Consider the following 16,348-nt stretch of genomic DNA (forward strand, 5'->3'; position numbering starts at 1 on the left):
ACTGAATACAGGGACCACTGGGGCTCCATACAGAGAGCAACTTCTCTTCATCCCTCAACACTTACCTTCATCCCTCTACCCTTACCTTCATCCCTCTACCCTTACCTTCATCCCTCAACCCTTACCTTCATCCCTCAACCCTTACCTTCATCCCTCAACCCTTACCTTCATCCCTTCATCCCTCTACCCTTACCTTCATCCCTCAACCCTTACCTTCATCCCTCAACCCTTACCTACATCCCTTCATCCCTCAACCCTTACCTTCATCCATCAACCCTTACCTTCATCCCTCAACCCTTACCTTCATCCCTCAACCCTTACCTTCATCCATCAACCCTTACCTTCATCCCTTCATCCCTCAACCCTTACCTTCATCCCTCAACCCTTACCTTCATCCCTCAACCCTTACCTTCATCCCTTCATCCCTCAACCCTTACCTTCATCCCTCCTTACCTTCGTCTCTAGCATGCATAATACAGTAAACTATTCAAAGTAAATATCTTTCTCGGTGTGGCCTTTGTAAGTGAAATGAGCAAAACTTGAAGATGCATCAGAAATCTAAGGTTTTATCAGAGTTTCCTTGAACATTTCAGCATGTGTTTTGTCATATTATTTTATTAATTAGCTCATTGTATTAAATCGATGATGACTCCTCCTGCTTACCTTCCTCAGCAGGTTGCAGATCCTCTCGATATTCCGCAGTCTCTCCCTCTGCAGGGAGACAGACAGAGAAATGGTGAGGTCATTACTTTGTTGTTATCCCGACATCTGATGGAAAACATGAGAAAGCTGTAAGTTTGTTCTACTATTGTTTTCTACAGAAAAGATAAAAATGAATTATATTGTTTTGAGAAAATGGTGCACAGTTTTCATGCTTGAGTGTCAGAATGGCGCTCAATTGTTCAGAGGTAAATCAAAACTAAGACAAGATGATGTCAAGACTGGCGGGGAATCATGGGAGTGATTTGCTCTGCTACTCCCTCCCCCCAATGAAAAATAACTCAGAGTTAACCGTAGTCGAGACGACCGGGTGAAACCGACCTGAAGAAGAGGATATGTTTACCGTTGAGCTAATGTATCAAAGTATAATTTACATGATGTTTTTATCACAGCAGTATAAATTATATTCCGAGTATTTATTCAGATGTAATTGATGTAATTTTAATGTTACATTTAATAAATACAAACAGATTTGTATTTAGGAAAGGGATAAAAAAAAAATGAAAATAGAAAAATAAAATCAGTATTTGATATTCCAATGATCAAAACTTAAGCTTCACAATATCATTATGTCACATACATTAAGTACTTGTATGTTACATAATATTGATATTTGTGTTCAAGCTGTAAAAGGCCTAAATCAGCACTTACCACAATGCTGACTTTAACCGCCATCATTACACTCAAGCTTTTTACATTGTCATGAAATATTTAGTTATTCCTATAGAGACGCAATCTGGACGTGACTGGCAGGCCTGGCTGCTCCACGGGGAGCGATGCATAACTCTGGCTGCTCATAAATCATATATTGATCCGAGCTTCATGCTGTGTGCCTGTGCAAAGTCAATTTGACTTTATCTCTGCTTGTCATACGCTGGCTGCAAACGTCAACACCAGAGGCTCCATGGGAACGTTAGAAATTACGAGAAAACACTGAGGCTTGTAGCGAGCGTCAGAGCCAGCATGTCCAAAGCTGAACTAATATTTAGTGTGCACACACAGACAGGAACAACTGGATCAAAACAATATGCTCCAGTGGGTGAAACCTATTTTGCTGCTTCTAAGCACTTTGTTTATTCATCTTTTTGACACAACACAGTCCAAAAACAAGACACAGATACAAACACTCCACACAGTCAACTGCTTATTTTAATTCCCTTTTCCATAAAACCTCGGTCAGCTTCTGTACACGTTCAACACCACATTGTACTGCTGCCTACATCTCAGTGTTGTTGGTTTGTTACTGTTACTGTGTCAAAACGTTCCAACAAAACTCAACCAATGCTCAATGACTGTGTGTGTGTGTGTGTGTGTGTGTGTGTGTGTGTGTGTGTGTGTGTGTGTGTGTGTGTGTGTGTGTGTATGTGTATGTGTGTCTATGTGGGTGAGAGCCCAGATTTGATCATTCACTATAGGCAGACAGTTTCCCATTAAATTGATATTTGTTGAGCAGAGCGGGTTAACCTTGACTGAAGGAGCCATGACGTGGTTTCACCTTATTTTACCTGTTGTGTGGCAGGAGGCGGACAAAGAGAGTGAGTGGGTTTGAATATTTCAGTTGACCGTAATCGTAACTGTCAACATCATCGTAATCATTATTGTCATTAATTATCATCATCTTTTTTTTTTTTTTCTTACGAGTCTGTATATTGTGTTTTATTTTGAAATTGACCGGACGCTCTGTGTGTTTACTTGTCTGACTTCCTGTCCGGGTTGTTCTATTCTGTCCAGCTTGAAGCGAGCTCTGTCGAAAATATACTAGCAGTGTATTTGAAACGGAGCGGTGAGGTGCTGCTGGCGCGCTCAGGAGATGGACCATGGCGCTCGCTGTGGGGCATTGACTTGGGTGGCAGCTTAACGGTGCCACAGTTGATAAGGAAATTGGTGAGTATGTGGAAATACAAAATCAGTCTCTGTGTGGCATCAATCTTGGCCTCCACATTATTGACTTTTCACTTTGTGTTTGATGTTTCTTGTGTTTGTGTACACAGCGTATTTAAAAGCTGTCGTTGTTCAGCTGTCGACGGGGGATCGATCATTAGGGATGATTTATTCTCTCTGTCCTGTTTCTGTGCTGGAGTCACAGTGAAACTCTATTTGGAAGCACTGATCGTGTCTAAACAGGAAATCTGAGGAGCCACACAGTCTTGATTGACTGTTTGTGTGTGTTGTTGTTTGTGGAGTTTAAGATTATTTTCTTCTTTATGGATGAGTCACTGCAGCTTTTTTGGCAGACTTTAGCAGCTCTCAGATTTTTTTACATCAGCTATAGTGCGCTTACGTGTCCATGTTTCAAGTGTGCAACATCTATATATGAATCCAGGAATCTGTGTGTGTGTGTGTGTGTATGTGTATGTTTGTAAGTCAAGTTTCCAGACAACCATTCGTCAGACTTGGCGGGTTTATTGCTGTGGACTCTAGGAAGTGCAGTTCTGATAGTGAAGTTTAGATGAGCTCATATTGTTGCTAAAACATTTTAAATAGTTTGTAGCTCAACACGATGGAATCAAAACCTACCGGAAACAGGAGACGAGCAGAAACAACACACAGAGCACGCGCAGAAGGAGACTCGCCCCAAGGCCATGTTATTTAGGTCGCTGAGTTTTGCTAAATGGAGGCTAACTTTAGGACTAAGTCCGCCTTTCCGTTTTACTATTACACATTAGCCAACAGTCGTTAACAAAAGTATGCCTGCTTGCTCCTGGGAACAACATCGCCTCATATCGCTCTATTAACGTATGTAAAGTCTGAACCTCATCCACATTGAATGGAACTCCAACTTCATTAGCATGATGCATAGCCTCTACTGTATTGCTAGAACAGAAAACAACTGTATGTCATTTTAGGTCTATTGTTCAAGGACTGAGGATGGAAAATATTGTATGTGAAGTTGTTCGGCTGACCACAGAACTACATGTTGCCCGGAGCCATTCCTGACCAGCCACGCTCTCACCAAACTCATTACAAACAGGCACGTTCTGAAAGGGCACTGCACTAGAAATGTATTTGAACATGAAATTAACCCTCAAATCTGCACTTTAACTTATGGCACATAAGCAAATAAAAGTGTGTGCAGGAGGGGTTATGTGAAAAGTATGTAAGTAACGTGTTTACAGCTTGTTCTGGCGCCCCCAAGTGGCCAAAAAAAATCATGAACAAAGCAAATTCAAACATTTCCAAGACCTATAGTGCCATACCTTTCATGGCAGTGATATTACATTGTCTGTTTAATGTTTTTGAAGGAAAGATGTGTTCTCCAAACTCCTGAAGCATGTACTTAAGATCATTACCTCAAATATGCATGGCTGAAGATGTAAACATGCATATTTGATTACTATTTTTTAAGAAGTGCAGACTGCTACAGAGGTTTCTCTTGTTGATGATTAATTGATGCCTGTGATCTGAATAATGAACGAAGGAGTTCCTGGGCAGGAGGCTACAAACAAGTCTGAGGTAACACGACCGTAACAAAGAAGAAAAACATGTGCAGGGTTGTACCAAAATGTTTGGGACCAATGTGTCATTCTGTAGCTTTCATTCAGTTATTTAGTGCTGTGTGTGTGTGTGTGTGTGTGTGTGTGTTGGGACATGCCAACTTAAGTAGCACAACTTCAGCTCTTATCTCCCTAAAACACCTCCTGGGACTCTACCTCATTTCCAGACCGAAAAAGGCACACGGAGGAAGACGTTGAAAAAAAGAATAATGTGGTTCCTTTAAACTTTTTCATTATTTCACATGTTTCAAAGTACAAGCAAAAGACATTTCAGCTTAAGAAAGATGGACTTGAAAGTGAAATGTTCAGAAGCTGCACGACAGGCAAAAAAAAAAGGCAATCCGTGATTGGGAGGAGGATGAGCGGGAAAAAAAAAATGTGGTTGGGACAGGAATCTGTATTCACAGTGCTAGATTAAAGATTCCTGCACAGGAAGTCTTTCATGTTCTTGAAAATGCAGAATTGAAACCCTCCCTCTGTCCTCCAAACGACCTCGTGTACATACACACATCCACATATATACACTTGGACACACACGTACCATGAGCAGCCGTGTCTGATTGCCATTTAGCTGCGTTGCTAATGTCTATTTCTGGTTCAGACCGTACACCTCATCAAGAGCTGGACACCCCCCCCCCCCCCCCCCGCACAACACCATCTCCCCCTCAGCGTTCATCTTTTTTTTTTTCGGGGTTCGAATGAGGATGCCCAAATATATTCCACTTAAAGCAGATTTGTGTGCGTGTGTGTGTTTATTGGTTGTACATGTGCACACACTGCCGCAACTGTCTTCTCATTAGCAAGCAATTAGGCTGATGCCTCTTTGAAATGTTACTCAGCAAGAATTGGCTTGACAGGCAAGAGCGCCGTGCAAGTATAAACAGGAGTTGAAGAAGAGGGTGGGGATGGTTGGAAAAGAGATGTCGGGGGGGGGGGTTGGAGGTTGGATTGAACATGCAGACCAATTAAGAAGTTCTTATTTACAGGAAGTGCACTGAGTAAGCCATGACTGGACACTGAACCCCCAAAAAGCCGGTGTGGACATGCTAATGTTTCACTGTGTGTGTTTAATAGCTGTGAAATAAATTCCCCCCTTGACTCCCATAAAGCTTGAACTAAAGTGTTGTAGACAGGCGTGCAGCAGCGAGGGAGATGGAGTGATACAGCAGGAGAGGAGTGAAGGTGAACATTTAAAGCATGTGAAGAGGCTACATTAGCTGTCATCATTTGGCCCTTGGTGCGATACTGACGAACATCAATCGCTTCTGCTAAGGAAAAAGAGCGCTAAGATGTATATTCATAAAACATGCGAGTAAGAAAAAAAAAAACTTCCCTCCATATCCTGCTTCAGTTATCACTCTGATTTCAGACCCAGATATTATCATCGCTCCTGGCAGCTTTATCCTTTCTTATTAAAGCAATGTGCGCATGGAAATTATTCACATCTCCGAACCTTGGTGTGTGTGTGTGTGTGTCTGCATATGAGAAACCATAACAGACATTTAAAATCAAAGCTTGATCCAAAAGCACCTAGACCTGGTTGAAGATCTTGAAGATGTTTCACCTCTCCTTCTAAACTAAGTGTTGGACCGAGATAGAAGTATAAGCTTCTGTGGATCATCAGCATGCTAATGATCAAGGAAAGTCACATGGGAGTCGTTAGCTGAGTCTTTGACCTAGTTACCGTCGAGAGTTTCCACTCCAGGTCTTCAGTGGGTGGGTAGGGTCTTGTGTTCCAAGGGGGGGGGGGGGGGGGGGAAGAGACTGGGGCTCCAGTTGTTTTGACAAAGAATTTAAAATGGCATTGTAGGTTGGTGATAGATGGTGTCTCAGACCAACACCTCGGTTAAGAGATGGTTTTCAGAGTACTTGAAATCGGTCTTGGTCTTGACTGGTCTAGATTTACAATCCTGAGTCGGCCCAGTACCAAAACAAGTCAGAGTAAAAATGATTTCAATGCCGAGATCGAGACCTTCAAAAAATGATCTCGAAACCGGCCTTGAGAAACAACACCGATGTTGAGTACTTCAATACTATACTCATGGGCTTCAGAAAATTCACAAAAGAAGGACTTCCACTCAGACTATACTCAGCCACACACAGTATCTTCAAACACTCTGCTCCCATGGTTGGACTTGCCAACACTTCTCATCACACCAACAACTCCCATGACTGTACTGTTACGCCCCACCATAAGACAGCCCTATGGGGCTAACAGCAAACTATACATTGACCCATTAAAAGACACTAACCACCTTAGCATAAGTCAAAACAAAGGGATCTATTACAATATGACACACTAAATGATAAAAAAAGCTCAAAAGAGAAACAAAAGACACCAGACGATCCCTGACTGACCAGCACAGTCCCAACTCAAAATGCCTCTCCTCTCTGCAGCCAGCACTGGCCTTTTAAGCACTGAGGCCAGGTGTACCTCGTTGTGCAATTAGTAGCTTCACCTGGGCTGGAGACAACAGAAGGGGAGAAGGAACACAGGGCACAGGGAAACATACAGCCGTAACAGTACCAACAAGAATGATTTTGTATTAATGTGTATATGAGAGAGAGAAAGAGTGACAGAGAAGACAGTGAGATTGTGTCTGTGTTTGTGTTTGTGACAGGTCCACAATGTGAGGGTCCTCCCTCGAGGGAACGAGCTGACACAAACTGCTAATTAGACTGCCGGCGTTCAAGAAAGAGAGGAAGGAAGAAACACCGGGTAGAAGACAGTGCAGCAGTAACTGAGAGACACATGAGAAGGTATGTCCTGTGGCTGAGAGGAGAAGAATGGCTGCTTTTATATTCTGAGAAACTATTAAAATTTAGTTTTTCATACTTTTCCCCCAATACAATACACTTAAACAAATCTAATGCCATTAAATCTTTATCTCGACCTAAGAAAATAAAATAGAGCATTATGGAGAAGTTTGATCCTCATGTTGACACCATGTTTTTTTTTTGTCAGACAAGACAGAGGAAACATTATGTCCATCCTCACTCAGAGAGAGAAGGCATCATGGTGTGGTCGACTGAGTTTCTTAAAAAAAAAAAAAAAAAGGTCAATTATTCTTCAGAAACAAATATACATCCAAAGAAAAAGTCAGATGAAGGAAGTCAAAACGCCCCCCTAATATAATGGTAGGGGAAACACTGAATAGCCAATGGTTGTTAGCTAAAGCTAATAAGACCAAAATCACACACTCATTCCCTCCTCCCTCCTCATTATATCTATATAAGTTGTTGACTATATAGTGTCATTTCACACAAGAGCAGAGGAAGAGCAGAGTACCTCAGTAAGGAGGTAATCTGGAGGAGGAGTCTGGAAGTCTTGAAGACCATTTAACTTAATACTTAATGCCCCCCCCCCAAAAAAAAACAACAAAAGCTGAAGAATTCTTCCATTTGCTTCTTAAGAAATCCTCACTCATCCGTCCATTTCTCCATCTTCATATTCAACCTTGCTCTTTTACCAAGTTTGTATTTTCAGTCTTCTTCTCCAGTTGTGTTCCTCTTTTCCTTCCTCTCATCATGTGTAGAAGTCAATTCTTCATGGTCAGAGAGTTTCAGAGCTCTTAAGTCAAAGTCACCTCCAAACTCACTCCTCATGCGGTACTGTACTACCATGCATTATTAAGAGCCGCCTGTGTTAGTAAAAGCCAAAAAGACCCAAGGGGAAGGGATTTAGAGGGCTGGAATCCATCCTAAAACAACCTCATTGGGGGTAAGACTCCCCATGGCGGCTGGCACTAAAGCAAGTGTTTCTCTACAACTTCTTCTGATGGCTGTGCATGGAAGATACCAAGGCAGAAGAAGAAGGTAAGAGCGAGATAAAGTGTGTAATGTAGACGCTAAACTGGCCATGCCTTAAAGGGTCTCTCTCTCTTTCATAATAAACACATTATCAATATGTTTACACATTTACATGCAACATACGTGTTAAGAATTAAGCACACCTATTTGCAGGTCCAGTTAGTTAACCAGGAAGTGAGGAGGATATGTGTATGATCCAGTGTATTAACAACCTGTGAACCTGTTTAAACATGCATCAGTCTGAATTAATACTACTTTTCCTGTTCACACCAACGCCTGCTGCTACGTCATCGGTCAATACAGCTCGGACTACAAAGAATTCCACAAACAAACAAAAACCACTTTTTTAAGATCTACTTTTGGGCTTTTGGTGCCTTAAATGGAGAGGCAGGACAGTGGATAGAGAAAGTGGGTAATGACATGCAGGAAAAGAGACACAGATCGGATTTGAACCTGGGCCGCCCGCTTGGAGGACTACAGCCTCCATATATGGCCCGCGTGCTCTAACCACTGGTCCACTACACCACCAGCGCCCCCAAAAAACACTTTTGAATTTCAGGGTGGTCCACATAAGGGACCCGGGCCCGGCGCAGAATATACTTGACCACATGTAGAATCATCAACACGGTGTTAGCTGGCTGCACTGATTTCAGATGTTAGGTAGTTTGGTTAAAGCAGACTGAGGGGGTTTGAAGTATTTGCAAACGGGGCCAATCCAATGATGGGTTAATGGGTAAATGGAAGATTACACAGGGCTCAAACCAACTTGAGATGCCATGTTTATCTCCGGTTTCTGCTTGATTTGTATTTCTATTTGGAGTCAAGGATTTACTCTTTAAATATATGATTTATTCATACTTTATGTTTAGCCTAAAGGCTTGTGAAAGCTTTTCTGGTCTTCTGACGACTCAAAGCACTTTTACACCCACACATTCACACCCTTTCACACACTGATGGTAGTGATTGCTATCATCCATCAGAGTAACTAATCCATTCATACACTGCCACTGAAGCAGTGGGAGCAATTCAGAGTTAAGTGTCTTGCCCAAAGACACAATGGACATGTTGCTCAGCTGGAGAGGCGACGACTCTACCAACTGAGCCACAGCCGCCCCCAAAACTAGTGGGTTGGCAGCTACTTGATTTGAAATTAAAGGAGAAGGAGAGAGGAGAGACACACACACACACACACACACACACACACACACACACACACACACACACACACACACACACACACACACACACACACACACACACACACACAGGGTGAAAGATGAGATGAAGAATCTCCTACTGTAGAGCTTTTTACCATTTACCATCTATTAGGTTATGTGAAAATCACTTTTCTCAATATCAGCAGACGATTGCATTCTGCCCCTAAACGATGACATAATAACTTAAAGGACAACAAAAATAAAATATTTGTAATGAATGAATAGTGGGGAGAGGAAAACCTACCGCATGGAGTGGATTACCCTGATCGATCGGCACCTTGAAGTCTGCCTGGAGCTCATCAAACGCTGTTATCTGTGAGAGAGAGGAAAAGAGAGACTGAATATTCTCTCTCTGAAAGCACACCAATTTTACAATAGTTGTGCGTCTGGCTGCTGGACACAGGTCACGTTACATAATTAGGATTCTTCATATTCACATGTCATTGTGATTAACACCTTTTATCTAAAGAGTCTGAATCCTAGGACCTCATTTTAACGTTACCCCTCTTTTACAAAGAGCCTGACTGAGTAATCCGCCAGCCGATAATATCAGCCGATAGTAGCACACCCAGTGACTATCGGTATCGGCCAGTTTTATCACAGATATGCACCGATATTACTCGATTTATTCACCAGTAAAACAGCATTTAATTTGAGTTTAATTTTATAACATAAGCAGTTCTCTTTCACCAGCAGAGGGCGCTATAAGGATTACAACAAGCAGTATCACTCTCTAGTGTGTCAAGAAGTATATATACTGTGTTTCTTTTCCACAAGTGTTTGATAACTTTATTTGAGGGATCAACGTAACAAATGTGTGTGTATATCTATCTATCTCTACATATCAAACATAGATTAAAGAAAGATATCGGCTGATATATCGGTATCAGATTTTTTTCTCCCCAATATCCATATCGGTATCGGCCCCAAGAATCCCATATCAGTTGGGCCCTACTTTTACATATCAAACACTATACAACCTCATTACTTTCAAACTGTGCAAAATTTGGCACACTTTATTTTGGTACATTTAATCAAACGCATCGATACCATCATAGAAAGTCTTGCCCACAAATGTGATTTAAGAGCAGTGGAGAATAGTTCTCATTAAATGTATTATTTACTACAGTGAAGGTTTTTTTTCCCCCAAAAAATAGGGCCTGACCGATATGGGATCTTTGGGGTCGATACCGATATTAGGGAGAGAAAAAAATCTAAGAAAATATCTTTCTTAGATCTATGTTTGATCTTTAGAGATATTCATATTTATTACGTTGATCAATCAAATGCACCTATCAAAGAAGTGCAAAGGAAGACAAGATGGTCACTCAACTAAAAAATAACTGTGCATGTACGAGTGTCACCGCTCTGGAGAGTGATGATGCTTGTTGTAGTCCATATAGCGCCCTCTGCTGGTGAAAGACAACTGCTGGTTTAATACAATGAAACTCAAATGAAATGCTGTTTGACTGGTGAATAAATCTCGTAACATCTTCAAAAAACGATTAATCGATTGGGTTCTACTAAAAACTACAGAGCCCAACCGGAAGTAGTTGTCTAAGGGAACAGCCGTGAAACACATGAAAACAATGTAAATGAATCCTGTTGTTGAACCTGGATATTGTACCGACGAGAAGACTAGTCAGATTTGTTTCTCGTGGTTGATCTTGTCCTGCATGTGTCAGTAGTGTTTTCTGACAGAACAGAGTCACCCTGCTGTCTACTCAGACGGATCACTCAATGTGAAATCCAAAAAGTTCTGAGCAGTGTGCTATTCATCACTTTGACTGACCCAGATGTGGCAGTGGTTACAGATGTTTGAAGTAAAAACTAAATGACATGATTGAATCTGTTTTATAACCACCCAAACCCCCAGAGGAGCTTTAAGAAGGTAAATGGTGAATGGACTTGAGCTTGTATATTTCTTTCCTAGTCTTCTGACTCCTCAAAGCTCTTTTACTCTGCAGGTCACACCTACACATTCACACACTGATGGTAGAGACTGCTGAGTAAAGAGTCCATCAGAAGTTACTAAACTATTCACACATCCACACGTCGCTGACTTAGCACCAGGAGTAACTTGGGGCTAAGTGTCTTGCCCGAGGACACATCAGACATGTGGCTGCAGGAGCTCAGGACTAAAGCTCACCAATTTCCTGGTAGTTTAGCGCGCTTTAATAAACATATTTGATCATTATCAGCAGAGCAGCTGCTAGTAGCGAAGGTATGCGATCCCTACTATGCTCAGTTATTTTAGAGAAATCCTGACCCTGCTTCACAAAAACACGTGACCTGCTTTTAGATCCTTGGGGTGGAAGCCACAAGACAGTAAAAGCAGGAGGAACCATTAGAGGCGCTAACGTTGTCGACAATAAGAACAAATGTAGGGTAAAGGTAGTCTCTCTTTTTATGTCGGGTTGTGACATTTTTTAAAACATGTAGACTCTTTCAGTGATGTTTTCTTACAGAATGCAGCCCAAACACTTTGGTTCTAACATGTTATCACTTTCCTGCAGCATCAGTCGTCCAGAGTCATCTTGTCAACATAGATCATGCAGGGCAAAGCATTTGTATCAAGTGGAGGTAAACAGACAGGCGGGCTGGTTCTGAAACTCACAAGCAACAACTGAAGGGAAAACATTGCAACAAGTAAAGTTGTAGAGGAACAACAGATCTGGGTTGATAAATGTGAAAGTCAGAACATGGGTATGAGGAAGTCTGGTGGAAAGGTCTAAGGGGAACCTGGTGACACACAGACCTACCCTTCAATACTGTACCAACAGGAAATAATCATGCACCTCATGCCCCCTCCAGTTTGAAAAACAAACTTGTTTTCAGGGGACAATTTGTAAAGTTACTTTTGCTAGTTATGTGGTACACTATCTAGGCGTGAAGGGTGGCGCGGGGCACAAAGAGGGACGATAAAGTCACTTGATTCTACACAGGTGTGTTAACGGAGAGACATAAATCAAACCAATCACGGCCTCAGCTCTCATTCTCTTCATCAGTCAGGTGTGCCTGCAGGCTGCTCTGTTGATATTTAAAATCTGGATTTCACTCTTTATTCTTAATTAGACTGAACGCCAGCAGGCTCATTTAACTTCTCTCCTCTCATTGTTCCACAAAACACACACACAGAGAATCAAAACAATCAGGGTATCAGCTCTCATTCTTTATAAGACATACCCAAGGACACATGTGAAGCTCAACCCCAAAGTTGCTTCTGCTGCTTCGTGTGTGTGTGTGTGTGTGTGTGTGTGTGTGTATATGTGTGTGTGTGTGTGTGTGTGTGTGTGTGTGTGTGTGTGTGTGTGTGTGTGTGTGTGTGTGTGTGTGTGTGTGTGTGTGTGTGTGGGTGTGGATTATTTAATCCTCATGGACTCTTTACACAGCAGTCTCTACCATCAGTGTGTGAATATGTAGGTGTGACCTGAGGTGTAAAAGAGCTTTGAGGAGTCAGAAGACTAGAAAATAAATAAACAAGATCATGTCCATGATTCATTATCAGGACACTGTGAGACTTGTCGATGGTCGACTGTTGTTGTACAGTATTTCACATGAGCATCCCCACATTATCAGAAACAATCAAAGAAACGCCAAGAAGCTGAGTGATGTTTCTAAAACGCTTTAAATAGCAGGAACATACTGTACAAACTTAAGACCATGTTTTAGATGGTCTACGGTGCAGTTTGTTTCCTGCGTCTCTGAGGTAGAAACATGCACCTGTACGCACCTCTTTTTAACACAGAAATACCGCTTGATATGCATGAAGCAAAGGCAAAGAAGGAGGGGAGAGGAAACAGACATTTACTGAAAACAAACATTCAGCCTTCAGAGCTGCATCAGCTGTCTGATGCTTTGTCAGAGCCTTTCACTGTGTTTCATGATCTTGATAAAACATAACAGTCATCATAACAACAAATATTTTCACTCGTTACCAAATGCACATGAGGCTACACTATTAGCTCCTCCTTCAAACTTCCTCTATGCCATGCATTTTGGAATCAATGCTGCACATAGATCCCATTTCAAGTCAAAGTCAACACTAGACTTAGGTTTGAATGTGTGTATGGATGTATGTAAAGGGCATAAAAATGCTGTCCATTTACCCTTCACAAGTGTAAGGGCAAGTCCCTCAGGAAAGTCTGCAGATTTTACACTCTCACAGCAGGGGCACAATTTGGCATTGAACTGTCCACACCAGAGCCCTAATGCACTTGATGATTTGACAATGAGACAGCCCGAAGCCCTCACACACACAGAGCGTGAACATGCCTCAAAGTGTGTGAGTCTGTGTGAGTGTTTGGAGAGTTGGACCAGAGCGAGTAATGAAGAGAGCTCGGGATGAGAGAGTGGCATGGAGGGTTGGGAAAAAAAACTGTGACACATCTGCTAAACAATCCAGTCAACCTGCTTCATCCTTTCAGACATCCTTTAATATGTAGCTAGAGCTTTCTATGTGCTGCTCTAACAAGGACACCTTATGTACCTAACTCCTTCATTTCCAAACTGGCTATTCGTCTTAGTCATCATTCACACAATCTCCTCCAGGTGGATCCAATCAGCCACACAACTTTCATGCAGCCGCTCACTGACTGACTGGTGATGGTACAGTGGGACGGCTCTATGTCATCATGCCAAGAAATGATGAATCGAGGCAAATATGCGCAACCATTCCTGTGGTGTTGCATGGATTGCTTTGGAGGCAATCGCCCCACAAAGACAGATGTCATAGCTTGACGAGTCGAGGCCTCCGGAGGCAAGTGTGTGACAAAATGAGGGAGTCAGTGCAGGACGTGATGTGAGTGTGTTAGTCAAATGATCTACATCTGAGCTACACACTGTGTGTCTACACTATGTGATATGAGAGCTGCATGATGTGAAGGCAGCGTGTGTGTGTGTGTGTGTGTGTGTGTGTGTGTGTGTGTGTGTGTGTGTGTGTGTGTGTGTGTGTGTGTGTGTGTGTGTGTGTGTGTGTGTGTGTGTGTGTGTGTGTGTGTGTGTGTGTGTGTGTGTGTGTGTGTGTGTGTGTGTGTGTGTGGGAAAAAAAGGGTTGCTTTTAGTTTTTTAGGGAAATCTCCTAAGATGGAAAAACAGAGGAATCAGTGACGCAATTCTTTACATGTGTGTTATCCCAGAATGGGGAATTAAGATCAGAGAAACGGCAGTGAGTTCACACCAATCCCTGATTATTTCCCTGGGCTCGCCCCCGCACTGACAGGCAGCGCTTTACATGTTATTTCCCAGTGGATCCCAACAGTGATCCTGGCTCATTGCCTCGCTCTGTTACTGTGTTAACCTCCCCCAGGCTATTCCTCATGGGCGGCTGAAACACACACACACACACACACACACACACACACACACACACACACACACACACACACACACACACACACACACACACACACACACACACACACACGCTGCCTTCACAGAAATACCTCTCCTATACATCCCCACATTGGAAGAACATTAAAGACTGGATTTCTGGATGTACTCAAAGTACTTGCTGAAATGTGGAGATATGACAACATTGATCAAATTGGATAAATTGAGTTTGCACAGGTTGTAACTTCAGCTTGAAATCATAATTTTGTACAGATATAACAGGCCAATGAGAGGTGAATGTATTTGTACTTACAGGGTGAAAGTTTATACACACTCCAAATAGCCCCTAAAGTCCCTGATAAGATTCCTAAGATACGTGCCCTTATGTCACACGGCCAACTCGGCTTCGTTGTAGACAGTGCAGGACAAAATTCGAGTGACCAGGCTGGTGTCCTGCTTTGTGCCCGACTGTACAACATGCATTTGATTGGCTCTACTTTCCCAAAGTGCAGGAGAGTCGCCTTTCTGACACCTGGGCCCGTATTCACAAACATTCTGAGAATCCTCTCAGAGAACTCCTAACTTAACTTAAAAAATCCTAGTGAGGATATTTAGCCTAGGAGAGATTTAGGAACATTGTTAGAGCGACTCTGAGCGAGGAAGAGACAGAAACTTTTATCTTAGTGAGGAGGTGTGTTACCCCGTTGCTAGGTATGACACGTTTTTTTTTATAAACTGTGATTGGTCGATCCAAAAAAAATTGAGAAAAAAAAGTAAATCATAGAATGTAGTTATACATTGTGTAAATATGAACACAATGAAATGATCATCTCTGTGAGATGATTTGTGAGACGTACAGCCTACAACATGTTTGAAATCACATGCTCACTTGTGCAGCAGCTTCTTCACATGCTGATCGTTACATCAGCAGGTAAAGAGTCTGAATCAGTGATTGGACACACCTGTGGAGGTAACCACATGAGAAACTCAACATGCATGTTTCACTTTGTACTGAAAAAAAATCAGAGATGGATTGAAATGTCTGCATAAAAAAAATGTTTTGTCTGTTCTGCCCAACTATGAGTCAAAAATAATATTCTTCATGTAGTGTTTGATAAACATTTCTCCATTTCCTCCTCAGCTTGAGAAACTCTTCATGTTAAAGGTCCTCCTCACTCCTAGGGACTAGTCTTAACTTTAGGGGTTAAATTCTTAGAAAATGTCCTGATTCTAAGAACCAGTTAGAATTTTCTCGCTAGGAGCTACTCTTAGTACTCTCTGAATAAGGCCTCTGGTTTTTATGGGATTGGGGAAACCAGTGGCTGAGTAGAAAGCAAGAGGAGGCTGTCACCATTGCCTGAGTCAGATGTCGATCAATCAGCACACACGTAGGGTCAAGGGCTAGCCAACGTGTCATTGTCCTCTCTGCCCATGTTATGCCCCACAAACTTCCAGGATGCATTTTTTTGACAGAAGATGATGGTAACTTAAAAGAACGGAGACGCAGTTGCAACAAAATCTTGGAAATCTTGGTGTCCCTGGGGGGAAGCCAATGGAGAGCGATTCCAAGAAAGTTTGTTTTTGCGTCATTTGCAGCAGTTTTTGTTTTGAATCGCCTATGAAGGAGAACAACTTGAAGTGACACACTTCATGCGTCTCACAAGAAAGGCCTGGCTCATACCGAGAATGTCGCTCTATGGATACATCCCTCCTGAAACCAGAATAGGATTACCCAATAGATAGGATTACAGCAGATAAAACATCTGTAGTTCACCA

General features: G+C 42.2%; 1 protein-coding gene across 1 annotated transcript in view; it reads right to left on the reverse strand.

Annotated features, from left to right (window-relative positions):
• cnih3 (cornichon family AMPA receptor auxiliary protein 3) overlaps positions 1 to 16,348 on the reverse strand; it is an 82,251-nt gene that overhangs the window by 47,676 nt on the left and 18,227 nt on the right. The window contains 2 exon segments of the mRNA XM_065963718.1: positions 664 to 711; positions 9,486 to 9,554. Coding sequence (XP_065819790.1) covers positions 664 to 711; positions 9,486 to 9,554 — 117 coding nt within the window.

Source organism: Labrus bergylta, chromosome 15 (genome assembly GCF_963930695.1).
Source record: "Labrus bergylta chromosome 15, fLabBer1.1, whole genome shotgun sequence".
NCBI classification, from domain to species: domain Eukaryota; kingdom Metazoa; phylum Chordata; class Actinopteri; order Labriformes; family Labridae; genus Labrus; species Labrus bergylta.